The sequence below is a fragment of the Kogia breviceps genome, chromosome 5 (assembly GCF_026419965.1).
Source record: "Kogia breviceps isolate mKogBre1 chromosome 5, mKogBre1 haplotype 1, whole genome shotgun sequence".
NCBI lineage: Eukaryota > Metazoa > Chordata > Mammalia > Artiodactyla > Physeteridae > Kogia > Kogia breviceps.
Window position 1 is genome coordinate 107,613,210 of NC_081314.1, and position 27,643 is coordinate 107,640,852.

General features: G+C 37.2%; 1 protein-coding gene across 1 annotated transcript in view; it reads right to left on the reverse strand.

Moving 5' to 3' along the window:
• Nucleotides 1-4,982: 4,982 nt before the first annotated feature.
• The window catches only part of NSUN3 (NOP2/Sun RNA methyltransferase 3), a 55,509-nt gene continuing 32,848 nt past the window's right edge, over nt 4,983-27,643 (reverse strand). Inside the window, exon 6 of the mRNA XM_059063839.2 lies at nt 4,983-7,313. Coding sequence (XP_058919822.1) covers nt 7,043-7,313 — 271 coding nt within the window. The 3' untranslated portion in view covers nt 4,983-7,042. The remainder of the gene's footprint in view (nt 7,314-27,643) is intronic.

The window sequence follows — 27,643 nt, forward strand, 5'->3', positions numbered from 1 at the left end:
GAGTGGATAGCTAGTGGGAAGCAGCCGCATAGCACAGGGAGATCAGCTAGGTGGTTTGTGACCACCTAGAGGGGTGGGATAGGGAGGGTGGGAGGGAGGGAGACGCAAGAGGGAAGAGATATGGGAACATATGTATATGTATAACTGATTCACTTTGTTGTAAAGCAGAAACTAACACACCATTGTAAAGCAGTTATTCTCCAATAAAGATGTTAAAAAACAAACAAAAAACAACTAAGTATTGCAGCCCAAAATATACCTATATAGTTTTCAGATAGTACTATAAGAACAACAATACTATATTTTAAAATGTCTAGATCATTTTGCAAAAAATAACATCAGGTATTCTGGTAGAACTCTAGGTAATTACAGAGTGGGAAATGCAGCTGGTTACTTAAAGGGTATCCCAACCAATAAGCTGGGACACTTTATACACTGTGATAACAGGTTTCCTCAGTAGGATTATTCATATTTTTGTGAAGTTAAAGAAGATGTAATTCTGTGTGTGTGTATCTGTTTGACAGATCTCAAAGCAAGAGGACCTAGTACGAAATACTAAAAGGTCTTGAATTTCATCCTGAAGGGAATGGGGAGTCATTGAAAAATTTTAAAGGGGGTTATGACACAATGAGGTTTTGTTGTAGGAAGGGCGCTTCAGTAGCTATAGAGGATATGGATAGTGAGGTGTGAGGCAGCAGGTAGTAAGATGAACTGTGAAGAAAATTCAATAGCTCAGGTGACCTTAACTAAGGCCATGCCAATGATACTAAGAACAATTAAAAAAAGGTAAAACTTGGATATTATCTAGAGGTGAGAGTGAGGGAGAGGAAAGAGAAAAGTTGAATGTAACTCCCAGGTTTCTAACTTGGGAGGCTGGGTGAATGGTGGTGTGTCTAAATAAAATGAGGAGGAGTATGCACTAGGAAAGATTGAGGACATTTACTCTGATGGCCACAATTTTTCTCAAGGAACTATGAGGCAGGAGCATCTTCTGAGAGAAAAAAGCAGAGAGTTTATACAGAAGAGTTGTAGAGAATAGTGGAAGTTGGGAAAAGTCACTAATGAGAATGGAAAAGGAAGCTGGCCAAGGAGTAGCCAAAGTTATTAAGCAATGTAAAAGTCTTAGGAGAGGCAAGTGAGCGTGAATTTGTAGTGAAATCAATCTGCACAGGTGTGTGAATTTATAACATCAATCTGCACTCTTATATAATCTTCTTTTTTTCCAAACAATGATCAGCCATCTCCATACATTAGTAGAAGCATGGACTACTGCATTTATCTAGAGTTGCAGGTTTAAATATCAGATGTAGTCGAATGCAAAAGCATGAGGAGGTGAAACCACTGTGAGAACAAAGTTTTAAGTTTTCAACCATAGGGTCCAGGATGGATAAGAAAAGGAGACCAGGAGAGAAAGGACAGAAAGGGTTTAGAAACTAGGGTGTCAAGGAAACTGGACTGTAGTTTTAATAAGAATGAGAGAGTAAGAAAGTTGGAAGAACAGGAGGTACTGAGATTAAACTTTCCTAAATAGAAAAGTTTTAGATCTGTGTCATCCAATAAGGTAGCCACTAGCCACAGTGACTATTTACATTTACATTCATTAAAATTAAAAATTATATTCCTCAGTCACACTAGCCACATTTCAAGTGCTCAATAGCTATGCATGGCCACCATATTGTCCATATTGGACAGGGCAGATAAGACATCTCCATCATACAGAAAGGTCCACTGGAGAGTGTGGCTTTAGATAATGCCAAATTCTAGAAAATTTCCAGGAGTGTGAGTTGAAGACAAATAGAGACAAAAGCCATTGGGGGAGAGGTAGTAAAGGAATCAGGAAGGTGGGATATTTGATGGCTTTCCCACAGAGGTGTTGAATTCAGCCTGTGGCAGGAGTTCCAATGGAGAATATATGAGCTAGATGCTAAAGTCCTCATTGAATGTAGTGGGTGTGAACAGATAGATGAATGTGTAAATTTCATTGGGAGTTGTAATGTGCTTCCTAGGAGTATATCTGAAACCCTTCAGGCCTGTCACAGTGTCCTTTGCTTTTTTTTTTTTTTAGAGGGATATTTCAAAAACTTTTTTATTTTAACATCTTTATTTGAGTATAACTGTTTTACAATAGTGTGTTAGTTTCTCCTTTACAACAAAGTGAATCAGTTATACATGTCCTTTGCTTTTGAAACATGCTTGACTGACTCAATCTAGACCCAAGCCCAGAGTGATGTTCCAGATCCCACCTAAACGTCTCCTGAACCATTCCCCTGGTTCAAAAGTCACCTCTGTTGAAACTATATCAAGTTGCTTCAGCCAATTCAATACTATGGGGTGAAAAAGGAACCTGCTGAGTTAACTCTATACACTCGGGTTAACTAAACGGCTGAAAATAATGCATCTATGGGCATAGCTATAGCTTCAATGCAAGATTTAACAAAGACTATCTGTACGAGGATATATGACAAAAGTAATCATTTTGAAGAACATGGGTAGTTTGTGTATGTCTGTTGTGTTTAATACATTTGTTATAATCTAGGACTTACACTTAAGATTTTTAATGATCAAGATGGAGGGCTATCAATGAAGCTAGTTATATTGGCTTTTCATGGCTAAAAATATCACACAAAACAATTTCCAGTGTCATCAGAGCTAGGTGCCACCAGCCTTCCCTTTTCTTAAGAGTTGACAGCTATGAGCTACAAACCCACAGTAATCCTGCCCTACTAACATCAATTCACGAGTCAGCACAAGTTCTCTGGTCCTCTCATTCCTCTGTCCCTCACCCCAGAGATTACTGTAATACCAGAATGGGGGTAAGGTCTACCATTTTTCGAAGGTCATTAACACCTTGTTTGGATGAGTAAATGAGCAATCCTCTCTATTACTTAGTAATTATAAGCTAAAATAAGCCCAGTCCCTCTTTCTCCTGTCACCATTGCTAATTCCTCTTAACTTTTCCCATTCTTATTAATATCTGCAATTTTACTCTCACTTGTTTTTAAGAACTAGGAAGAAACTGGGTGCTACTGTCCTGTTTCTTATTTTTCAATAGGCTATACATTTTTTGTCTGTTGATTCTGCTAGGTTATATAGTTATTTGTATGTAATGGGCTCTTCCACAGCAATATGCAGCAGAAAATTCCTTTTGATAAGCCATAGCAAACTTGAGTCATGATGTATGCCATCAAATAGCTTCCAATGAGGCAAACAGTACTCTTCCTAAGGTAGCATATGTTTCACCCAGTTTCAACATGACTATAGGGCCTCACATGACCAAAGAAATTACTTTCTTCATTTGTAAAAAGTTACAGAAGGGTATGGAGTTAATATTTGATTGAGCTTATTGAATTTTAAAGAGGTATATGTTCTAGCGGCTTTCTTCCTCCTTAGATCTAGTGAAACCTATTTTTTAAAAAATCTTAGCACTGAATTAACAGGTCAATTTTTTAAGTTTGTTTTTCCATTCTATAGTTTAATTATTCCCTAATGAGAATCCCAAATCAATTTTTTAAATTTTCATTTTATTTTAAATGTCATATAATAATATTAATAGAAATGACTCTGTCAAGATAGTATTTCTGATTCTCTCCCATTGACTTTGCAGCCTGAAGCCATTCCAAATTCTGACATTACCTTTAATGTTTTCAGGACAGATGCTGTTAGGGCTTTCAGCACAAGTAGTAGATAATCAGCAGATATTTAGTTAACTTGTGAAGCTTCATCTGAATATCCTTCAGTTACCCAGGGGATCTGGGTGATATAGCTCCAATGTCAGCCTGAAGAGGTACATCAGTAATGGGCATCATACCTACTTCCCTCCCCAATGCAGCAATAAGGCAAGGCAAAGAAGATTGTAAACCATTGATCTGAACTATATAAATGGGCTGAACATAAAACTGTGTTGTTATATTCATCCCCAAAGCAAAATTTACCTAACATAGAATACAAGTAGTTCCATTCAATTGCATCAAAGGACTTCTTGGCATCTAATAAAATTGTTGCGATTGGTTCCAGTTTTCTCTTTGTACTCCAGATGAGTTGCATTAGCCTATGCAGATCATCTGATACTTATCTCCAGACATAAAGTCTTCTTGGATAAGGGCGTATTAGATTTGTGATTACTTTAGTCATGTAGCAAGTGTTCTGGTGTCTATTATTTTATGCCTAATATCCTTTTATCCTTGCATAAAAGAATATTTTTCATAATACTGTTAAGGGGGTAACATGCCATCTTCAGTATAAAGCCATATGGATATGCAATAGGATAAAGAACTGTAGGCTGCCTTGACTCTAAGCCACAGATAATGTGTGATGCTTTAAAAATGCAGTACAAACCATTTAAATGCATTACCTTTATTCATAGTCTATTTCTGAAACTAGGGACTGTTCAGTGTGCTGATGGCAGAGAGAAGTTAATGTGTTGGTAAGCAACCTAAATTTTATAAAGTTATTTGGAAAGTAACTCAATGCCACAGAAAGTAGTATCAATTACTCCTTGCTTTTCAATTGACATTGCAAGTCTGCTCCAAATTCCTATTCTTCAGTTCAGCATCTGCAAATAAAAGGAAGGCACAGAATACCTCTATGGGAGATTTCTGGGTATTGCAATCACAAGAGTTACTTCTTTAAAACACAGCCTGAAATATTTCAAAATTGGATTTTTTCCCCAAGTATTAATTAACCCTTTCATGCCCTGAGAATAGAGAATTGCATACAAGGGGAAAGCTAAGCAATGGAGAATAAGGGTAAAGCCAGTTGATAATCTTGAGGGTTCCTATAACCTATATCTTGTGAGAGCATTGAGTAGTGAGAAGGACCTGGCCTTTGGAACCAGTTTTAATCTTGGTTCCATTCTCTACTTACCAGAGTAGCTTGGCAAGCTAGGAGCAGCACTAAACTTGGGTTTTTTCAGTCACAAAATGTGGTCATGATACTCAGTCCTGGAGTTGTTTTAAAGTTCAGAAAAGATAACACATATATATAAAGAACTTAATCAAATATTTAACGCTCAATAAATGTCAGATGTTTCATTAGTTATTTATAATAATAAAATGAGCTATATGTATATCTATATTTGCATTTTTCAGTAATCATAGAAAGGTCTAATCCAACAGCACATTGAGTATTCAGATTAGGCTTCATGGCATTATGCTGGGAAAATAATGACATTCAACAAAGTGCACTGTGAAAATTTACTTTGTGATTAACCTACACAGAATAAATGCACTTTTTAAACCTATAGTATCTGAAAACAGGATTTCAAACTGAAAAAACAAACCAATAAGCACACACTAAAACACCACACACACATAATAAAAGTCCTTTCCATTATTATTAATCTTCTGTATTAACTCGGTATATTTGATTGAGTCCAAGAGATCCAGCTTTTCTTCAAATATATTGGTTAGATATAAAGGAAACAAAATGGTTAATGCAATGAAGGTACAGAAATAACATTCTTCCAGGACTTCCCAGTTAAAGGAGCCCAGTTTTATATGCTTGCAAAAAAAAACCCCCAAATAGTAAATGAGCCAAGAGTCGCTAGTTTAAATGTATAGAATGTAATAATTCAAAAGGATTCAGCTTCAGCAGAATTTTGTATTTCTATAGTCAGAATTTTGTTTTTTTAAAAAAACTAATTTCTAAATAGAATCTTTTGAAATATGCTACATAATTTTTCTTAACAGGTGGAAAAATATGTTTGGCCTCTGAGTAAAGCCATTTCTAGAGAAAACACATGATCAAAACCTGAGGCTAAAACCCTAAGTACATATACAGAAATGTACACAATATTCCCAAGGATATGTATAAACAAGGAGAGCCACTAAGTAAATGGTATTGGGTTTTGGTAAAAGTATAATCCACTCTCATTAGGCATCTCCTTTTTGTGCATAAATATGTGACATCACAGTCTCAGATAACATTTCATAACGCAGTGAAATAAAAAGCCCCTCCAGATTGCAACTGTTAGATAATCAGATTCTGTAGTGTTCATTACGACTGCAATTATGTAGCAAAACTCTCCAAATATAGTTCAGTTATTGCGGTTATTAATCATTCTGGTTTTGTTTCAAGTACTTGCTTTATAGCCTGCTGGATAGACTCCATTATTCTACAAGCTGAATGTAGAAAGTCAAACATGTGCATGTGAATCTGCTGTTCTAACAGCCTTTCAACGTAATTTACCCTTTCAATTTGTATTTGTGAATACAAAAAAAAAAAGTGGAGAAATAAAGCTGGTGTCAATAGAGTTACTGACCTTTGCAGTAAACAGAAGATAGTTCTTAACGAAAAACAACTTGGCAAATAAGAAATCTATTTTCCTAGAACTAGAAATAGTGCTGCTTAAGAAGTTAAGTCTCAGACTACCCATCAGTTCTTATAGAAAAGGGGGGAAAAAAACCTCAAAGAATATATACATTTGATACGGAAAAAAACGATAAAAGGGCCAGAAGATGTGCATTTTTTTGGGGGGGGGGGTTACGCGGGTCTCTCACTCCTGTGGCCTCTCCCGTTGCGGAGCACAGGCTCCGGACGCACAGGCTCAGCGGCCATGGCTCACGGGCCCAGCCGCTCCGCGGCACATGGGATCTTCCCAAACCGGGGCACGAACCCGTGTCCCCTGCATCGGCAGGTGTACTCTCAACCACTGCGCCACCAGGGAAGCCCCTGAAGATGTGCATTTTTAGAGGTTCAAAGCACCAACATTACAGATAGAAGGTATTTCCAAACATTTCATGCACAAAACCATGTATTCTGATTAATTTAACTACAAAATGCCAAGTAAAAGACAGATTTATTATATAGGGAACAAACACCATCTGCACCATCTTAAATCATTACTGTAGATGTATTTCTAGGAAAAAAATACACCTGAAAAGTTCTGAAATGCTAAGTATTAATTAAATAGGATTCCAACAGACCCAGGGAAAGTGACTCCATTTTATTTAAATGTTAACACGTAGAGAGCCTACATGTTAAATAAATATAATACATTGATATGTTATCGATGTAATGGTTCACAAAATGCACATCACCAACTTCAAGTAGTCCATGATTTTTTCAATTTGGCTACATACATTGGGCCCCAGGCTTTGCCCTTATCTGGAATCACCAACAGCCCACATTCCTGGCCAGTGGGAGCAAATGTGAAGTCTTGGGAGCAAGTCCTTGCCATTTCCTTAAGGTCCACAGGCATGATGTTACTGTAGGAGTTTAAAACTTCACTGATCACATCTTGATTTTCTGCCTTGGAAAGTGTGCATGTAGAGTACACAAGTAGCCCTCCAGGACGTAAGGCCTTAATTGCAGACCTGCATGTAATCAGGAAAATGCAAAAGATTGGTTATGTACATTAAAAAGGAACTATGGGGGCTGAGGGCAAGAAAGCTTACATACTTGAAATTAACCCTATTCTGATTCTGACTGTAAAAACTTTGGGTGTTTTCTAGCCTTACAACTATTTCTTTCTATTGTATCCCTGGATGACTGGGAAAATGATAATGAGACCAATCAACATGGCAAAGACAGAGAGTATGTTTGACTGGTTCATTGTTTTGTTCTTCTAAGGACAGGAGGATGGAGGCAGAGCATCGAATAATGGGTCTGTCTTTGAATATATTGAGTGGTACTAATGGGTAGGTGGGAAGGAGCATCTGAACTTCAGGAAAGGGGTTAGGGTTCAGTGATAGATGAAGTCATGCGAGTAAACAGGATTTCCCAGGAAAAGAACAAGGGAAAAAAGTGGACTAAAGACAGAGAATGACTATAGGTAAAGAGAGCAGAACTTAGAAAAAATTTAGAAGGCTTCTCCAGATAAAAGTATAGCTTTAGGGAAAAGATGGGAAGATTTTTTTTCCCCCCAAGGGGAAGACTTGAACATGTTTGTAGATGCAGATCCAGGAGAACAGTCCCAGGACTTCAGGCTGCAAATGGAGGAGTTAGCTTCAGAAAAGATGCGATTCCAGCTCTTCATCTGAAACAACAAGGGAGCATGAACAGAGAACAGAGAAGTTCTAAGGTAAATGAAAGTTCACGATAGACAGCCTTGATAATAAGTGTGGAGGGGGAAGCAAGGTCATCTACTGAGAGAGAAAACTAGAAAAGTTTTAGTCTGCTGCTGTGGTGATAACCCCAGAGCAATTATTAATCAAGAATTTTTTTTTTTAAGAAATCATGTTCCAGAACCTCTACTGGATTTAAAAGTACAGTCAGCCCCGTCTCAACCTATATTTAAACAACTAGAGCACCTCCCAATAACTAAGGTTTATAATGAAGATCCACATCATCAAAGCAAGTTTAAATTCTGTCTTCTATGTTCGATTATTAAAGGATTGAAAAATTCTAACTCAAGACAAGCAAACTGATGATGATTTTTTTCTCCTCTTTCTGTAGACATCCTTAAATATAATGTGTAATTAAAAAGTACTAAAAACAATAAAGTAAAAAGGATAGAGAGAACCATTAACTAACAGTGAATTTCAACACATTTCTGAGAGATGATATGCAGATAGACGAGTAACAGTGAATGAAGAGAGTAGAGACAGCACTACAGCCACAGAGGGCATAATTTGACCTGCAGAACTACAGAGGGTTTGGGACCTGGAAAAGCCAGATGAAATGTGACAGGAGTAAAAAGTGAAAACATTTTTGAATTTGAAAACATTCAAAGCATAGATAAGAAACCACAGATTTCATACTCCCATATATGGCAAGTCAGGCAGCCAGGTAAAGAGTTGGAAGGTTTTTTTAAACTGAAGTATAGCTGATTTACAATGCTGTGTTAATTTCTGCTGTAGAGAAAAGCAATTCAGTTATACAGTCTTTTCCATATTCTTTACCATTATGGTTTATCACAGGATATTAAATATTGTTCCTGTGCTATACAGTAGGACCTTGTTTATCCATTCTATGTATAATAGTTTGCATCTGCTACTCCCAAACTCCCAATCCATCCTTCCCTCACCTCACCTTTCCCCTGGCAACCCCAAGTCCGTTCTCTATGTCTGTGGGTCTGTTTCTGTTTCATAGATAAGTTCATTTGTGTTATAGTTCAGGTTCCACATATAAGTGATATCATATGGTATTTGTCTTTCTCTTTCCGACTTACTTCACTTAGTACGATAATCTCCAGGTCCATCCATGTTGCTGAAAATGGATTATTTCATCCCTTTTTATGGCTGAGTAGTATTCCATTATATATATGTACCACATCTTCTTTATCCATTCATCTGTCGATGGACATTTAGGTTGTTTCCATGTCTTGGCTACTGTGAATAGTGCTGCTATAAACATAGGGGTGCATGTATCTTTTTGAATTATAGTTTTCTCTGGATACATGCCCAGGAGTGGGATTGCTGGATAGTATGGCAACTCTACTTAATAGCTTTTTGAAGAACCTCCATACTGTTTTCCATAATGGTTGTACCAACTTACATTCCCACCAACAGTGTAGGAGGGTTCCCTTTTCTCCACACCCTCTCCAACAATTCTTATTTGTAGACTTTTTAATGATGGCCATTCTGACTGATGTGAGGTGCTACCTCGTTGCAGTTTTGATTTGCATTTCTCTAATAATTAGTGATGTTGAGCAACTTATCATGTTCCTGTTGGCCATCTGTATGTCTTCTTTGGAGAAAAGTCTATTTAGGTCTTCTGCCCATTTTTTGATTGGGTTGTTTGTGTTTTTGTTGTTGAGTTCTATGAACTGTTTGTATACTTTGGACATTAAGCCCTTGTCAGTTGCATTGTTTGCAAATATTTTCTCCCATTCTGTAGGCTGTCTTTTAGTTTTGTTTATGGTTTCCTTTGCTGTGCAAAAGCTTATAAGTTTGACTAGATCCCACTTGTTTATTTTTGCTTTTATTTCTATTGCCTTTGGAGACTGACCTAAGAAAACATTGGTACGATTTATGTCAAAGAACATTTTGCCTATGTTCTCTTCTAGGAGGTTTATGGTATCATTCTTACATTTAAGTCTTTAAACCATTTTGAGTTAATTTTTGTTTAGGTGTGAGGGAGTGTTCTAACTTCATTGATTTACATGCAGCTGTCCAACTTTCCCAACACCACTTGCTGAAGAGACTTTCTTCCAGTTGTATATTCTTGCCTCCTTTGTTGAAGATTAATTGACCATAGGTGTACGGGTTTATTTCTGGGCTCTCTATTCTGTTCCCGTGATCCACATGTCTGTTTTTGTGCCAGTACCATGCTGTTTTGATTACTATCATTTTATAGTATTGTCTGAAGTCTTGGAGGGTTATGCCTCCTGCTTTGTTTTTGTTCCTCAGGATAGCTTTGGCAATTCTGGGTCTTTTATGGTTCCATATAAATTTCTGGATTACTTGTTCTAGTTCTGTGAAAAATGTCATGGGTAATTTGATAGGGATTGGATTTAAACTGTAGATTGCTATGGGCAGTATGGCCAATTTAACAATATTAATTCTTACAATCCAAGAGCATGGGATATCTTCCCATTTCTTTGAATCATCTTCAATTTCCTTTATAGTTTTATAGTTCTCAGCATATAAGTGTTTTACCTCCTTAGTCAGGTTTATTCCTAAATATTTTATGGGGGGGTTGTGATATTAAAAGGTATTGTTTTTTTTACATTCCCTTTCTGATATTTCATTGTTACTCTAAAGAAATGCAGGGGCCTCACTGGTGGCGCAGTGGTTGAGAGTCTACCTGCCAATGCAGGGGACGCGGGTTTGTGCCCCGGTCCGGGAGGATCCCACATGCCGTGGAGCAGCTGGGCCCGTGAGCCATGGCCGCTAAGCCTGTGCTCTGCAACGGGAGAGGCCACAGTGGTGAGAGGTCCACGTACCGCAAAAAAGAAAAAAAAAAAAAGAAATGCAACCGATTTATGTATGTTAATCTTGTATCCTGCTACCTTGCTGATTTCGTTTCTAAGTTCTAGGAGTTTCTGTGCAGAATCTTTAGGATTTTCTATATATAGTAACATGTTATCTGATATAATGACAATTTTACCTCTTCCCTAAAAGTTGGATGCTTTTTCATCTAAGAAAGTTGAATAAACTATTTAGGGAGACCTAAGGCACCCCCTGCCCAAACCAAAGACCTCTGCATTCAGCAAATCATAAAAGTGACATCACCAGGCAAAAATTATCACCCCTAAAATAAACCTCCTAGTACTTTACTGTCCCATTATTAAATAAAAACGTACAATGAAGGATAATTAAGGGTGAGAAATATGCAATATGTGAGATCAAAAGTAAACGAAACAAACAAAAAATGGCCTACGAAGAAACAGAAAATTCAGGGAACAAAAGAGACATAACAAGACCTTATAAATGCAGAAAGATCAGCAAAAATACAGGACCCACAAAACAATAAGAGAATGCCATGAAACAGGACCAAGAAGAGGGCTCTTTGAAATGAAATACATGTTTATCAAAATAATATTTTATAGAAGTGTTTGGAAGTTAAGGTTGAAAAATCTTCCAAAAAAGCAGAACAACAGATTGACTGAAAATGACACAGGGAAGATTAATCAAGCAGGTCCAAATTTCAGTTAACAGGAGTACTGGAAAGATAGTACAGAGAATTGGGGGAGGGGGACTTGAATTAGTGAAATAAGAATTCTCTAGAGATGAAAAGAAGTGTTCAGATTAAAATAGCTCATCAAAAGGCTAGAATATCCACTATTATTTATTCAGCATCTATTATGGGCATTGTTCTAGACGTTGGGTATACATTGAAATAGAACAACAACAATAAAAAAAAAAAACCCTCAGTTTCATGAAGCTTACATTCTAGCTGGGGGAGAAAGACTACAAAAATAAGTAAGTCCAGGGCTTCCCTGATGGCGCAGTGGTTGAAAATCTGCCTGCCAATGCAGGGGACACGGGTTCGTGCCCCGGTCCGGGAAGATCCCACATGCCGTGGAGCGGCTGGGCCCGTGAGCCATGGCCGCTGAGCCTGAGCGTCCAGAGCCTGTGCTCCGCAACGGGAGAGGCCACAACAATGAGAGGCCCGCGTACCACAAACAACAAACATACAAACAAAAAACAAGTAAGTCTGTCATGGACTGAATTGTGTCCCCTCAAAATTAATATGTTGAAGTCCTAACCCCCAACACCTCAGAATGTGACTGTATTTGGAGATAACATCTTTAAAGAGGTAATTGAGTTAAAATGAGGTCATTAGGGTGGGTCCTAATCCAATATGTCTGGTATCCTTATAAGAAGAGGAAATTTGGACACAATTACAGAGGGAAAGATCAAGTGAAGACACAGGGTGAAGACAGCTACCCAAACAGAGAGGCCTCAGAAGAAACCAACCCTGTGGACACCTTGATCTCAGACTTCTAACTTTCAGCACTGTGAGAAATATCTGTTGTTTAAGCCATTCAGTCTGTGGTACTGTGTTATGGTAGTCCTAGCAAACTAATACAAAGTGTTTACACATATATGCACATACATATATAAACACATACACACACACATATACGTATGCATTATGTGTACGTTTGCACGTGTGTTTTCCCCCACCAAGCAATCCTCCAATTCTCTGCAAACATTGACTGCATGTCCTACAATTTATTTCAATTCTGACACTATCCACCTGGTCCCACAAGACTGTCCTTCAAATGCCAACTGCAAATCCAAGTCTTCAGCACTTCTGACACACTGGTTATAAAACGGGGGTTCCCACAAACCCTTCCTTGGGTTAAATAATATTCTAGAATGGCTCTCTTACTTACTATGTTACTGATTTATTATTACAAGATACAATGCAGGAACAGCCAGATGGAAGAGATGCACAGGGCAAAGTATGCCCTCTCCAGGCACACCACCCTCCCAACACCTCCTCTCTACCCTGAAAGCCCTGCAAATCTCTTCAGTGATGGTTTTTTAGAGGCTTCATTAAATAGGTGTAATTGATTAAATCATTGGCCACTGGTGATTGAACTCCATCTCCAGCCCCTCTCCCATCCCTAAAGAGGGGGAGGTGAGGAGCTAAAAGTTTCAACCCTCTAATTATACAGTCAGTTCCCCTGGCAACCAGTCCCCCATCCTTAGGGGCTGCCCCAAAGTCACCTTATTAACATAAACTCAGGTATGGTTGAAAGGGCTTGTTATGAATAATAAAAGTTGCTCCTTTCACCCTTACCAAAGCCAGATATTATAACAAAAGACATTCCTATCACTCTTTTATCACTTAGGAAATTACAAGGGTTTTAGGAGCTCTGGCCTGGAACCAGGAACAAAGATGAAATATATATTCACAGTATCACAGTTTGCTTATTTTTTAATTTAGTGATAGGTTCTATAAAGAAAATTAAATCAAGGTAAGAGGATTAGGAGTGCCTGGATGGTAACAGGGATTGCAGTTTTAAGTAGGATAATTAGAAAAGGATGACACTTCAAGAAGTGACATCTGAACAAAGACCTGAGAAGATAAGGTAAGGAAGTGGGCCATGTAGATATTTGAGGGAAGAGCATTCTGCACCAAAGGAGTAGCCAGTGCAAAGACCCTCAGACATGTCTGAGAAAGGAGGAGGCCAGTGTGGCCGTAGCACAGGGCAGAAAGTGGTGGTAGGGTAAGATGAGATCAGGGAGCTAAGAGGAGAGGGTGCAGAGGGTTTGACACAACATTGTCAAAACTCCAACCTTATAGTGAATGAAAAACATCCACATTTAGATGCATTATTGTTAAATTTTAGAACTTTGAGAACAAAGGAAAAATGCTAAATGCCTCCAGAGAGAAGAACTGGTTGCCTCTAAGGGTCCAGGAATTAGACTGGCATCTGTAGAGTAGTGTACTCCAAATCCTGGGAAAAAGGCAATTTAAAGTGGATGCTACTTACTGCCACACTGTCAAATAAATATATAGGAGGGAGACAGAAACTTTCAGATATCTGATGACTCAGAAATTTTACCTCTAGCAGAATGAGGAGGTAAATCAAGAAAGACGAGAACTGTGACACAGAAAACAGTGAACGCCACATAGGAGAACAATGAAGGGAGTGAAGCCCCAGAATGACAACTGCATGGAAGCCCTTAGAGGGTAACTACTCCAGATTAGAAGGAGAGGGAGACTCCAGGGAGAAGTGAGAAGGGAGAGAAGAGATGAAATAACTGAAAACTGAGAAAACCTTAAAGATTTGATACATGCACCTGGGGTGGACGTGTAGAGGGGAGAAGAAAAGAGAGAGAGAGTCTGTTCCATCTAATCTGATTATAAGAAAATTTTCCTCTCGGTGTCATTCTGATCACAACACTGAACCAACAGAAAAGGAAATTTAATTCTAATGTATTAGTCCATTCTGCAGTGAACAATAAAACAACATATATTGATTATTGGTCCTCAATGTTCAGAATCATTCCATAAACTTATCTTAGTAATGTTTCAGAACAGATTATAAAATCTCAGAAAGAATACTGTCAACCTTGACAACATAAACATAAAGGTGCAGGTATAAGACACTGGGAAGTAGAGGGGAGAAATGTGAGATGGGGCGGGGATGTAAATATTTTTATATTACAGAAAGAGAAGTCAAGAGCTATTGCTCTGATGATTTCAAAATAGAAAAAAAGAAGAAAGCTCGAAGTGTGTTTAGAGAGACTTTCTACCACTAACAGAACAAGAAATGTAGATCTAAGTGTGAAGTACTAAGTTTCCAAGCTGACTGAGGGAGAAACTGTAACAGGGTGAGAACACAGGTTGTAGAGTGCTGTGAAGAGATAAGGGAGGTATAAGTGAGATAAGCCCAAGCAAAAAGTCAGGGCAGGCACGCCTTGGAGATATGGCAGGTTTGGTTCCAGATCACAATAAAGCAAATAAAGTGAATTGCAATAAAGCGAGTCACAAATTTTTTGGTTTCCCAGTGCATAAAAAAGTTATGTGTATACTATACTGTAGTCTACTAAGTGTGCAATAACATTATGTCTAAAAAAATGTACATACCTTAATTAAAAAACACTTTATTGCTGAGAAATGCTAACCATCATCTGAGCCTTCAGCAAGTTGTAATATTTTTGCAATAGTAACATCAAAGATCACTGATCACAGATCACCATAACAAATACAATAATAATGAAAAGTTTGATATATTGTTAGAATTACCTAAAAGTGACACAGAGACACAAAGTGAACGAAGGCTGTTGGAAAAATGGTGCCAACAGACTTGCTGGATGCATGGTTGTCACAAACCTTCAATGTGTAAAAACATAGTATCTGAGAAACACAATAAAACAAGGTGTGCCTGTAATCAATGTCTAAAGTTGATAAATGAAGTAATAAAGGATAAACATATTATTTAGAGGTTTAGGAGTGACCTGAAGAATAAATAAAGTATAAATAATTGTAAGTGGTTGCTCTGAGGCGCAAAGCTAGGGGACGATGGGGGAGTGGCAGGGGTAAATTACTTTTAACTAAAAACTCATTTATATTTTTAATTTTTTACCCATGTCATGTATTTCTACAATAATACAAATTAAAGGGTAGCTATGACAGTAGTATAAATATTAGGAATTTTCCCATAGAGGTCAGTTGTTTTTTTGTTCTTTTGACTATTACAGGATTAACTCTCTAGAAAACTCATTCCCTGAGGTCCAGATAACTAAAATTTTATGGTATCCAGTATTTCTGGTCTTCTCATATATCCACTTACTGATATTAAAAAAAAAAACTGGGAGGTGACTATCAATTTACAGTAGCTTACCACTGTAAGTCTACTTAACCTTCAGTGTTTGCTGTTAATTTCTAAAAAAAGTTTTTTAACCTGTCTTCTTACTTGTCACTGTCTCCTAAATATTCTCCACAGAAACTTTTTAAAAAGGCTCAGATCTAGACACCAGAGATGTGAACTGTTAATGGAATAACAGCCTATGGGAGGAAGAATGATGGCCCACAAAGATGTCCATATCCTAATCCCCAGAACCTTTAAACATGTCACATTACATGGCAAAAGGGTATCTGCAGATGTGATGAAATTAAGAGTCTTAAAATGGGAAGATTACACTGGATTATCTGAGTGGGCCCAATGTAATTACAAAGATCCTTATAAATAGAAAAGGGAAGCAGGAGTCAGAGAAAGAGAGGTGATGACTGAAGCTAAGGCTGGAGTGACAGGAATGCTAGCCAAAGGCCACAAGCCAAGGAATGGGCTGCATCTAGAAGCTGGAAAAGGTAAGGAAATCATTCTCCCTGTCTTAGTCTGTTTGGGTTGCTACAACAAAAATGCCATAGACTAGGTGGTTTAAACAATAAACATTTATTTCTCATAGTTCAGGAAGCTGGGAAGTCTAAGATTAAGGCACCAGAAGGTTCAGCATCTGCTGAGGATACCTGCCTCCTGGTTCATAGATGGCCACTGTGTCCTCCCGTGGCAGAAGGAGCTTGGGAGCACTCTGAGGGCTCTGTTATAAGGGCACTAATCCCATAATGAGTGCTCCACCCTCATAACCTAATCACCTCCCAAAGGCCTAACACAATCATCTTTGGGATTAGGATTTCAACATATGAATTTTCGGTCTATAGCACTCCCCTAGAGCCTCCAAAAGAAATCGCAAACACCTTGATTTTGAACCTATGACCTCCAGACGTGTAAGACAATAAAATGTGTTATTTTAAGCCACTAAATTTATGGTAATCTGCTATTAATAGCAGCAATAGGAAACTAACACATACCTGGTGATGGCTTTTCAATTTTTTTTTACAGTGACATACTGAGGCATCAGTAGATTTTTCTAAAATTGTGCAAGTTACAACTACACTCATTTTGGATCATTTTCTACTGACTATAGCAATGAGTATAAGATTTTCTTTAAAAAAAGTTAGATTACTGTGCAAGGGATATATACAATTTGAATGAGGGTATCTTTAAATCCCCATTAAAAGGATTTATTTTGATCCTAGTTCCACAGTTAGCAAAACCAATACCTAATCAAGTAAGTATGATTCTTTCTCATTACAGTTGTACAAAAGTACCTAGAAGCCTCATCACTTACAAACAGTATGTTCCTGGCTTGATGCAAATTTAAATTAATTTCTATAATGTTGCCAACGTTGGCTGATTCTTCTGCTCTGTTTTCATCCCAACACTCATAATTTATCTTTCTAAAATTAGGTTGGTATAACTTAACTGGCCACACTAATTTCTTAACAAGGAAACTGTGTGTGGCAACACAAAGGCTTTTTTACAAATTGGGTTAATCTCAACATCCTAGGGCAAAATGTTAAGAGATTCCTATCAAATGGTTGTTGCTGTTTTGTTGCTAATGATTGCTGTTTAAATACCATTTTTGCCCTTTTGCTTGTAGTAGTTACAGATTTCAAAAATATCATAATTTTGTATTCAAAGATCAAGGAAAACAGGTAATACGGGAAAAAAATAAAACTCACTCCCAGAATTCATATAGCCAAGACTTTTCTATACTGAGAATTATTTTATTCCATAGTGTCTAGGATAAATCATTTGCTTCCATAACCAGTTACATATATTTTGAAATAGCCCATAAGAACCAAGTAATTATTATATTAATTAATTAATTTGGATAGGTTTCATCCAAGTCATGGAAAGAAGCATTTTTAAAAGGCTTTTTAAAAATTGTCCTTTTGGGCTTCCCTGGTGGCGCAGTGGTTGACAATCCGCCTGCCGATGCAGGGGACACAGGTTCGTGCCCTGGTCTGGGAAGATTCCACATGCCGCGAAGCGGCTAGGCCCATGAGCCACGGCCGCTGAGGCCCGCGTACCACACACAAAAAACTGCCCTTTTTTTTTAAGGACAGTAGACAGTAGGGTGTGAGAAAGGTTGTGTTGCTTCAGGAGAGAAATTATGACAATCAGAACAGAAGAAAGATACTGTTTGGTAGGTCTTAACAAGCCAAATAAGAAATTTTAAATTCTGGAGGGGGAAAAACATTTAAAAGTTAGACTTGAATAATACTAATAAACTGGCAAAGTTGTGGTAATGACCATATAAAAACATAAGTCAGGATTAGAGAAGGAAAATAAAAAGTGCTGGATCTGAGATCTGGTAGAAGGGAAAAGGTTGCTCTATGCTTGTGTAAATTTCTGTGCCATGCAGTTTGTTTGTTTCTTTTAATAAGAGGAGGTAAAACTAAACAACTAACTAAGCAACATCCATTTTGGCATAGTGGTATCCTCTGCTAACCTTTTCCAAATGAGCTGTGTACCTTGGCTTCTCAAGGACTAAATGTTTCACAGCTTAACAAGATCCTGAATAATGGGATATTTTTCACTTGTGCTATACCACTAACTCTATTGCATGAAATTACAAGTTGAATTAAGATGGGCATTCTTTTTTTTTTTTTTTTTTTTTTTTTTTTTTTGCGGTATGCGGGCCTCTCACTGTTGTGGTCTCTCCCGTTGTGGAATAAAAGCCCCAGACACGCAGGCCCAGTGGCCATGGCTCACGGGCCTAGCCGCTCCGTGGCATGTGGGATCTTCCCGGACGGGGGCACGAACCCGTGTCCCCTGCATCGGCAGGCGGACTCAACCACTGCGCCACCAGGGAAGCCCAAGATGGGCATTCTTTACTACTGAATTATAACTGATGGCAGAGAGATGGTAAGCAGCGATTTCTAATCATACTTATCAGTAGAAGGCAGAAAAATATGTTATGAGTAACTACAGTAGATGAAGAAAAGTATTATTTTGATCAGATTAGGTGGAAGGCTAACCTAACACTTTAAACTGAAATGGGAACTAGTAGACATTTTCTTGGGTTTTATATATTATTCAACACACAATGTCCAGATATAATGCAGAGCTGGGGGAAGTACTTCTAAAGGAAGCAGTTGCCACATAATACAATCCCCCTAACACTTCCCCGAAACACATATAATTCCCCTCAGAAGCCTCCCACCTAAGAGCTGATCAGGCTTAACCCTACTTGAAGTATGAAATAAGATTCTATCTCACAATAGCACTGCCGGAAGTTAAGCTGATCTTGATTAACAGTATAGGATAAAATAAGAGTGGGAAATGCTTTTACCACAGCACCCCTAACAGGAAAAGAATGATGGCCTTCTTGCCACAGAATGTACACCAGATACCCTGTTGCTTTACGGCAGATACTAGCCTTACAAATTTTTCCAAATCTTTGTCTTTCAGTGTATTATGGAATAGGCTGAAATGCATTTTGCACTTAAACCACCTAGTTAATGAAGCCAGCTCAAAACAAAACATATTCTAAAAAAGAAAACATTAAAAGAATATAACATTAAATTAAATTTTCCCCATTTACAAATAGAAAACCTTAATTGATTTTTGGCAGTTCACAGAGTAGACCTGAATGGCGCTTCAGATGTACTATCTCTTACATGCCATCGTGAAATCCAAAAAGCTCTGCAAACTACAGCTTTTTTCTTAAGTTTGTGTCAGATTCATCTGGCCTCAACATTTGACCTAAATTGATGTAAGGCTATTTATGGTCAAGACTGAGGCCACGTGTTAAACTACTCGAACGTTTTGCTGAAAACATATTAAAGTTTGATTACAGGGTGCTGCCCCAGATCCTACTGAGGAAAGTGGGTGATGTGATATAACAAATACATACTATATCACCTTAAAAAAAAGCAGAATTCTGAGCAGAATCCATCAGTATTTTCTTATTCTAATATAAAGTAAGAAAAACAGCTAGATTGTTTTGTGTTCTTTCAATACACTAAGGGTTCTTCCCCATTACCCCTCCCAAAAGTGTTTTGTATGTTTGTATTTTTTAAAGAACACTTTATACAATCAATAATGAAGCCTTTTTTTTCTTTCAGAAGTTCATTTTGTCATTTTTTTTCAGTGCTTTTCATTGAATTTCTCTATCCTTTAAAGATCTTAGAGAAAAACAGAGAATCAAGCCCCAAGAGCCATTTATAATACTGGCTTAGAAACAAGATGAGAACATGTTGCTTTCCCAGCCAAAAAAGGGAAACCACCTTTACATTTCCAGACTTGTTCACACAGTCTTCCAACTACCAACAAATAAAGTATAATGACCAAGGAAAAAAAAGAAAAACAATTACCTGATTTTAACACCTTGAAGAAATAAAAGTATTGCCTTAATGAAAACAGAAGTTCAATGACCTTTAAAAACTAAAAACAAACAAACAAAACAAACAAACAAAACCCTCAAAAACATCTTGGAACCCTGACAGTCATCAAAGTTCCAAAGGGAGGGTATTTTAAACCTAACCAAAATTGAAAACATGATGCAGGGTGTCTGTCCTCTTTTCCTCCGGCAAATCTGAGTCTTAGAGGATGCTATTTTCACAAATAGCTACTAAAGCAACCTTAATATATTTTAAAAAGATAAATTCCATTTTCTGGTCTATTCTGGTCTTCGATTAGAAATTTGGCATTCTGTTGGAAGGGTCATTGTTAATTAGATCACTAAATTTAAGTGGTTTTTGCATTAAAAAAAACTGAGCCCAAACCGCAGAAGAAAACAATCAGCACAGCAATACTGCCATCTTTTGACCAAAGCAAGAAAAGTGATTTTTCTCCCCTTACATGAATTCCTTATGACTTACCATTAAGGGACAAGCATCGTCTTTTTATGTCTTCCAGTGACATGTTTGAAGTTACAGGCACAGCCTCTACCACAACTTCTGGTGCAGAAGTAAAACAATCATAGATGTCTGTATTCTTGAAAAATTCAGATTACAGGTAAACACTACTGTGATTAATATACTTATTCCTCATCTTTCTTCATGTCCCTTCTGTGTCACCATTAAAGCATCAAGGCAACATCAACCATTCTTTCAGATGTAAATATGGGGAAGTAATCAAGTGAAATAGAATTAAAAATCCCTTCATTGACACAATATTAGCAAGCTTGTACCCTTCATCTTAGAAACTCTAGCATTAAACATGTTTTTAAGCCAAGTAAGAATATAGTAATTTTTAAAATTTAAACGAGCATAGGAGCATCAATCCTGCAATTGGTCCCTTGTAGCCATTTAATATTCAAGTAATGTTTCAGAAATTCTCTAAAAGGCGCTACTTTATAAGGTTACTTGCAACTTATATTAAAAAGTTATTTAATTAATAATGTGAAAAATATATGAAAACTACTTGTGGTCTTTGTATCTTACTGCTCAAATGACAAAAACTAAATCCAAAACTGAAAAAGGTGAAACACTTCCAGAGGACACTGCACACACATATTTCTCTATAAGGAAATTCTTAATCTTTCTTTAGGATAGAATATTCCTGAATTAATGGGAATGTGGATTTGGTCCAAAAATCAAATGAGATGCTGATTCCTGTGTTAACCGAGTGAGGAACAAGTCATCAGCCTAATTAATAATGCTACCTTATGTTTATTTGGTGCTTAACTTAAAGAACACTTCATAGATGGAATCTTAATAAAACCTTATGAGGTACACAAGGTAAATTGTCTGACCCAATTTATCAAATGGAGGGTCACAAAGACTCAGTGACTTGCCTGAAGTTACACAGCTAATTAATGCACCTTAATCTAATACCAGGAAAAGGACTGCAAGCTTTACCACTGCTGTATACCCTGAAGCAAATTATTACGATTGCTAAAATAAGTATGGAATCTGGGGCAATAAGAAAGAGAATGCTACATGCATACATTTTATCATCCCAACTGTCCCAAATACTCATTGAAGGTAAAGAATAACTATAGACCTTTAGGCACTTTTAATAAAAAGGAACTAAGAATTAGTAGGTCTGAAGCTATGACTTGAGAATCTTGGCTACCTGCTCATTTTATACAGCATGCAACCTTTACCTATTAAAGTGCTATTGCACTGAACTTATGATGAGGTAAATGAAAGCAAATACCTCATGCTGAGACATAATTTGAAACTCTTCATCTCAGATTGACATCAAAATCATAGTTTTAAAGAATTTTAAATTAGACTCAAACTCAAAGGCAGTTACACCATTAAAATTTCAAATAATTTGGAATAATCTGTAGTTATTCCAAATTCCAAACAATCTGGTAAATTCCTTTAACTAAATTTTGTTTCCACAACTCTAAATGATATATTAAAATATCTGTTTTCCTCAGAAGCTTACTGATAAAATGAGTACAAAGCTAGCCTAAGTTAAGAGGTTTATTTCTGCATTCATCTCACCATACTATTTGATTCTGTCATTCACCCTCAACTTCGAGAAACCTTCTCTCACTTTGTCTTCGTGGACACTACTCTTTCTTTGTTCATCTCCTACTTCTCTGAGGTTCCCTTTTAGCCTCCTTATCTACCTCTCCTCTTATTCCTATCCCTTAAATATCAGTCTTCCCTATAATTTTATCCTTGGTTTATCTTTTTTCCTAAAGTTAGATGTTTTACATATGTTATCTCATTTAATCTTTCAATTAAGTTATTATTCTCACTTTGCAGATGAGGTAACTAAGACAAGAGGGTTAAGCAACTTGTACGAGGCCACTCAGTAAGTGTCCAAACCAGCATTCAGATCCGTGCAGTAGAGTTCTACAGTTTTCCTTGACACCTTCCTTTTCTTCCCACTCCAGAGCCAATCAACCACCAAATCCTATTAATTCTCCATTGAAAATATCTTGCAAATCTGACCACATATCTGTATTCCTCTCCCATTCACTCAGTTAAGGCCTTTGTCATCTACTTCTTGATTACTGTGAAATCTTTCAAATTGGTTCTCTTGCTAAAGGATTTTCTTATTAATTTTCTTTGCATACTCCAGTGTTATCTGATCAAGGGATTTCCAGCTTGTGACAGACACTTCTAATTGTTCAATATCTGTTCTCACTTCCTTCTATAGTAATGGAATTTTTAACTGGGTACAGCTAAGACTAATTTCCTAAACTGCCTTTCACTAAAGGCAGTCATATGTCTAAGTCTGACCCATAAGATGTGAGTGGAAGTAATGTTAGGTGTGCTCTTTTGCTCTTTCCTACTACTTGCAATGCAGATTAAACAGTAAGAGTTGGAATTGTCACCCTGGACCATAAGGTAGAAGATAGACAGGGCCTGGATCCCTGATGATTCTCTGTCCTATCTCTCTAGATGCTTAGTAAGTTCTAATGCTTACATAAATTATTTTTCAGTTTCCTTTTGACCAGGAGAACTTTTATTCATCTTTCCAGACCCACTTCAAAGCTCACTTAGTCTCTGAAACCTTCACTGATTCCCCATGAAATTCCTCCCTCTTCTGTTTTTCCCAAGCAGTAAATTTCCAGCTCCTTGAAAACAGGGTTTATGCTATATTCATTTTGTATTTTTTATATATAGCACAACTGGAAAGTATCTTCTCAAAACACATTTTTTAAAAATAAGTGAATGAATAAATGTTACCTTAATCAAGAGGTGGGTCAACAAGAGAACTTTTCAGTGTAAAACAAAGGAATATATTGAATTGCAACTAACACTCAAAAATTTCTGAGAGGGAACAGCTCAAGCAACCTACAACTCTTAAAAATTAGAACAGATAGAAATAATAGAGGCCAGAGTCTTCATTTAGGAAAAAGAATAATAATAAAGCTTTTGCCAACAAGTAATTTATAAAAATGAGAAAAAAAGATTTTTCCTCTTGCCAACAATAAACTCCTACAGAAAGTAATCTGTTAATGAAGGTTACTGCTTAGCAATTGTGCTCTCATTTCTCATTGAGTGGAAAAGTTTGGTAACTTTTAGTAAGTGAACTTGACTATAGAAACCATGGTCACTCTTTTAAAATTGAGATATGTGGTACCAAAAATGCAGTTAAGACATATTTAAAAACAAATATTATCCCTGACACTGCCTTTCTAGTAATATAAGGGAAATTAACAAAGGAGCTGGTGGTGGTGGGGGGGGGAAGACAGGAAGTCTGATTTAAAAGTTAGAAAGGGAGACGAGGGAAGAGATATGGGACCATATGTATATGTACAACTGATTCACTTTGTTATAAAGCAGAAACTAACACCATTGTAAAGCAATTATACTCCAATAAAGATGTTAAAATATATATATATATATTAGCCTAATTTGATGTACCAATAGAAATATTTTGATTTCTACAAAATTTAACAAATGGTAAAACTATAATTTTAACCAACTGTTATGAGCTTCATAAAGCTTTTATCTCTAAGTTGTTCCCTTTTTGCTGCCCCCAACCCTAAAAGTTTAATTCCACAACATTTCATATCTTTTCTTCTTTTAACCATTTTGGGGAGTTCTGTTTCATTTACTTTTTCTTACCATTTCATATATTTTCTCCCATGTTTCATTGTTGGCTTCTAGCATTCCTTTCCAATTTTCTATTTTTGTTCCTCTTCAGCAATTCCCATTTCTTTCATTTTCCTTCCCACTGCCTGTTTCTCATATCACTCTGTTTGTATCAGTTTACTACTTCTGCTGGCAAACAGCAGCCTGGGCAAGAAATCAAATAAAAAAATCCCTACCACTATTATGTTCTACAACCAAAGAAAACATTAAGGTGAAAAGTTGAAGTTCATGTACAATTTATCAAATAAATGCAGATGCAAAATTAAGTTTCAGGTACTTTAAGCATCTAAAACACAGATATTTCTAGGTGGATAGTTACCCAGTGCCATCATCAGTTTTAAAACTATTATTTTGCAACCCTTGAGGGTAATCTTCACTATGCTCACAGTAAGTAATCAAATTTCTAGATATCAAACTGTTTATTATCAAAGAAGTTCTGTAAATTCAAGATAAAGAAACATGACCAAGCTTGCTATTTTCAGAAACACCATATCCAGTAGCTATTCCTTTGTCAGCCTAAGAAACAAAACTATGCTGATAATTATCTTCTCCCTACTGGCAGCAAGTTTTTACCTTGAAGAAGAGATATTTTTTATGTAATACCAGTAGAGCAGAGTAATGACACTAGACACTCCTGAAATAGATTATAAATGACAAGTTTTAACATATTTATTATCAGTTTCTACTTGTACAAGATGTACAAGTTTAGCACATCTTCCCAACAGTTAATTACCTCATTTAGATGCTATGGGAGGGTGGGTTAGGAATTAAAAGCTCTCGGCTAAGACTGAACATGAGGAATCCAGTTTTGTGTTGCTTAAATTAGAGAAGAGTGACAATAGACGACTTTAGGCCTGCCAAACTTCAAGATAGGGTCTTTGATCTACTATCAGATACAGTCTCTTCACTCATACAAAGAAAAAGAATTAAAAAGCTTTCAACAAAACCACCAGAATTGACTTGATCCTGGCCCATGGCAGATGTGTTTATGAATGAATAGAGACTGTTTATCACTGGTTTAAAAGAGTTTTTCAGACTTCTATTTTATTTTAATAATTTTTTTTTAGTAACAAGAAACTTCTTCAAATAAAATCCTATAGGTTTAACCAGATGGAAATGTCATGGCTCTACCTGGATGTGCTGTGGTGAACTAAGAGGCTCTCCTGGCCACGGCTCCCTCTTCCCTCAGGATGGCTCCAAAAACAATGCTACAGAACCCCTACATATTTACAGACTAGAGTTTGAAAACCACTGTCCTCTAAATGATTCTTTGCAGGAAAACAACAGCTATCTCCTACTAAAGAATGACATCATTTGACTCCTGCAGTGGCCAGGTTATAAAAGAATTAAAAGCCCATAAAGTTTACTAAAGGCATTTTAGTGACTACATTTAGGTCAATAGCATGGCAAGTTCAGATACCCATAGCAACTGTCAGAATGAGGCCAAGTGACAGGAAAACCCTTCTGATGGGAGAAAAAGAGTCACAGGGACTCCTGATGGATAGGCTTGTTTAATCTTGCTTTTTCAGCCTTAGGTCAAATCCTTTGGATCGTAAAACTTATTCTTCCCAGCAGAGAGAAGATTCAGAAGATTCAGGGGAGGCGAAAATAACATAGATCACCAAGTGACAATTAGGAATACTCAAATGACAAAGAAGCACTCCCTCCTGAGTCAAAAATATCCAGGTCATCCTCTGCCATACTTCCCAGTCACTATTTAGAAATCTTGAAAAAAAAGTTCAACACTTTTAAAATAGAAAAATTTATGTGCTCCCATTTTTCAAATACTTATTATATATACTTATTATTAAACTTATCTGCTCAGTTTCATTTTGTTTGATATCCATTAAAGGATTTTCAAGTTATCAAGAAAAAATAATTTAAATTCTTGTTAACAATGATTTTTTTTTTTTTTTTTTTTTGGTACGTGGGCCTCTCACTGTTGGGGCCTCTCCTGTTGTGGAGCACAGGCTCCGGACGCGCAGGTTCAGCGGCCATGGCTCACGGGCCCAGCCGTTCCACGGCATGTGGGATCTTCCCAGACCAGGGCACAAACCCGCATCCCCTGCATTGGGAGGCGGACTCTCAAACACTGCCCCACCAGGGAAGCCCAACAATGATATTTTACAAACTGAATCAACTGTGATAAGTTAATGAAATGCTTAAGTATCACTTTATTTTGAACACCTTTGTGTCCTAACATTTACCCACTGATAATCATTACTCACCTTGAAAATTTCAACAACTTCCTAATTAGCTTTCCTTTCTCTGTTTGTACCCTTGTATCCATCCTCTATATGGAATTAACAAACCTTTCTAATATAAATGTAATCATGTCACTCCCTTATTAAAAATACTTAAGCAGCTCCCCACTATATACTTAACAGTTATGTTAAGTTAAAGAATAAGCTATTCAACTTAAACATTATTCAAAAGCACAGACAATTAAAACAAATAGAAGCAGTACTGTCTGGCTCAAGACTAAGTAGGGAGAATAGATTCCCACTTTTTAATAGCCAAAATAGGGTGGCCCCTAAGAGTTCTAAAGTTAGTAGGAAAAACACTAACAAAACAAAATTTGTATGCTACTAATAACATGGCCTTCAAATATATAAAATGAAACTCGACAGAACTACAAGGAGAAAAGTACAAATCCAAATCATACACACCTCATTCAATAATTAACTGAAGAACCAGGTTTTTTCAGTAATACCATAGAGGATTTGAATAACAAATGACCTGAATGATCGTTTATAGAACACTGTACTAATAAAGAAATATAAAATTCACATTCTTCTCAAAGCAACATAAAATATTTACAAACACTGACCTAATATGTGGCTATAAAGCAAGTCAAAATAAATTTCAGAGGGTTGATATAGCATATGTTTCTTGGTTTGGGTTTTTTTTTTTTTTTTTTTGGTGGTATGCGGGCCTCTCACTGTCGTGGCCTCTCCCGTCGCGGAGCACAGGCTCCGGACGCGCAGGCTCAGCGGCCGTGGCTCACGGGCCCAGCCGCTCCGCGGCACGTGGGATCTTCCCGGACCGGGGCACGAACCCGCGTCCCCTGCATCGGTAGGCGGACTCTCAACCACTGAGCCACCAGGGAAGCCCGCATATGTTTCTTGATCATAATAAAAATAAGAACATAATAAGAAAGATAACCAGAAAATCCCCATATGTTTAGAAATAGAAAACAAACTTACAATAAGAAAGATGAACAATGTTTTGAATATCATATCTTGATAAAAATTTGACAAACCTCAGGAAAGATTGATTAACAAAAATAAAAAGAAGACATTATAGGGCTTCCCTGGTGGCGCAGTGTTTGAGAGTCCGCCTGCCGATGCAGGGGACATGGGTTTGTGCCCGGGTCCGGGAAGATCCCACATGCCATGGAGCGACTAGGCCCGTGAGCCATGGCCTCTGAGTCTGTGTG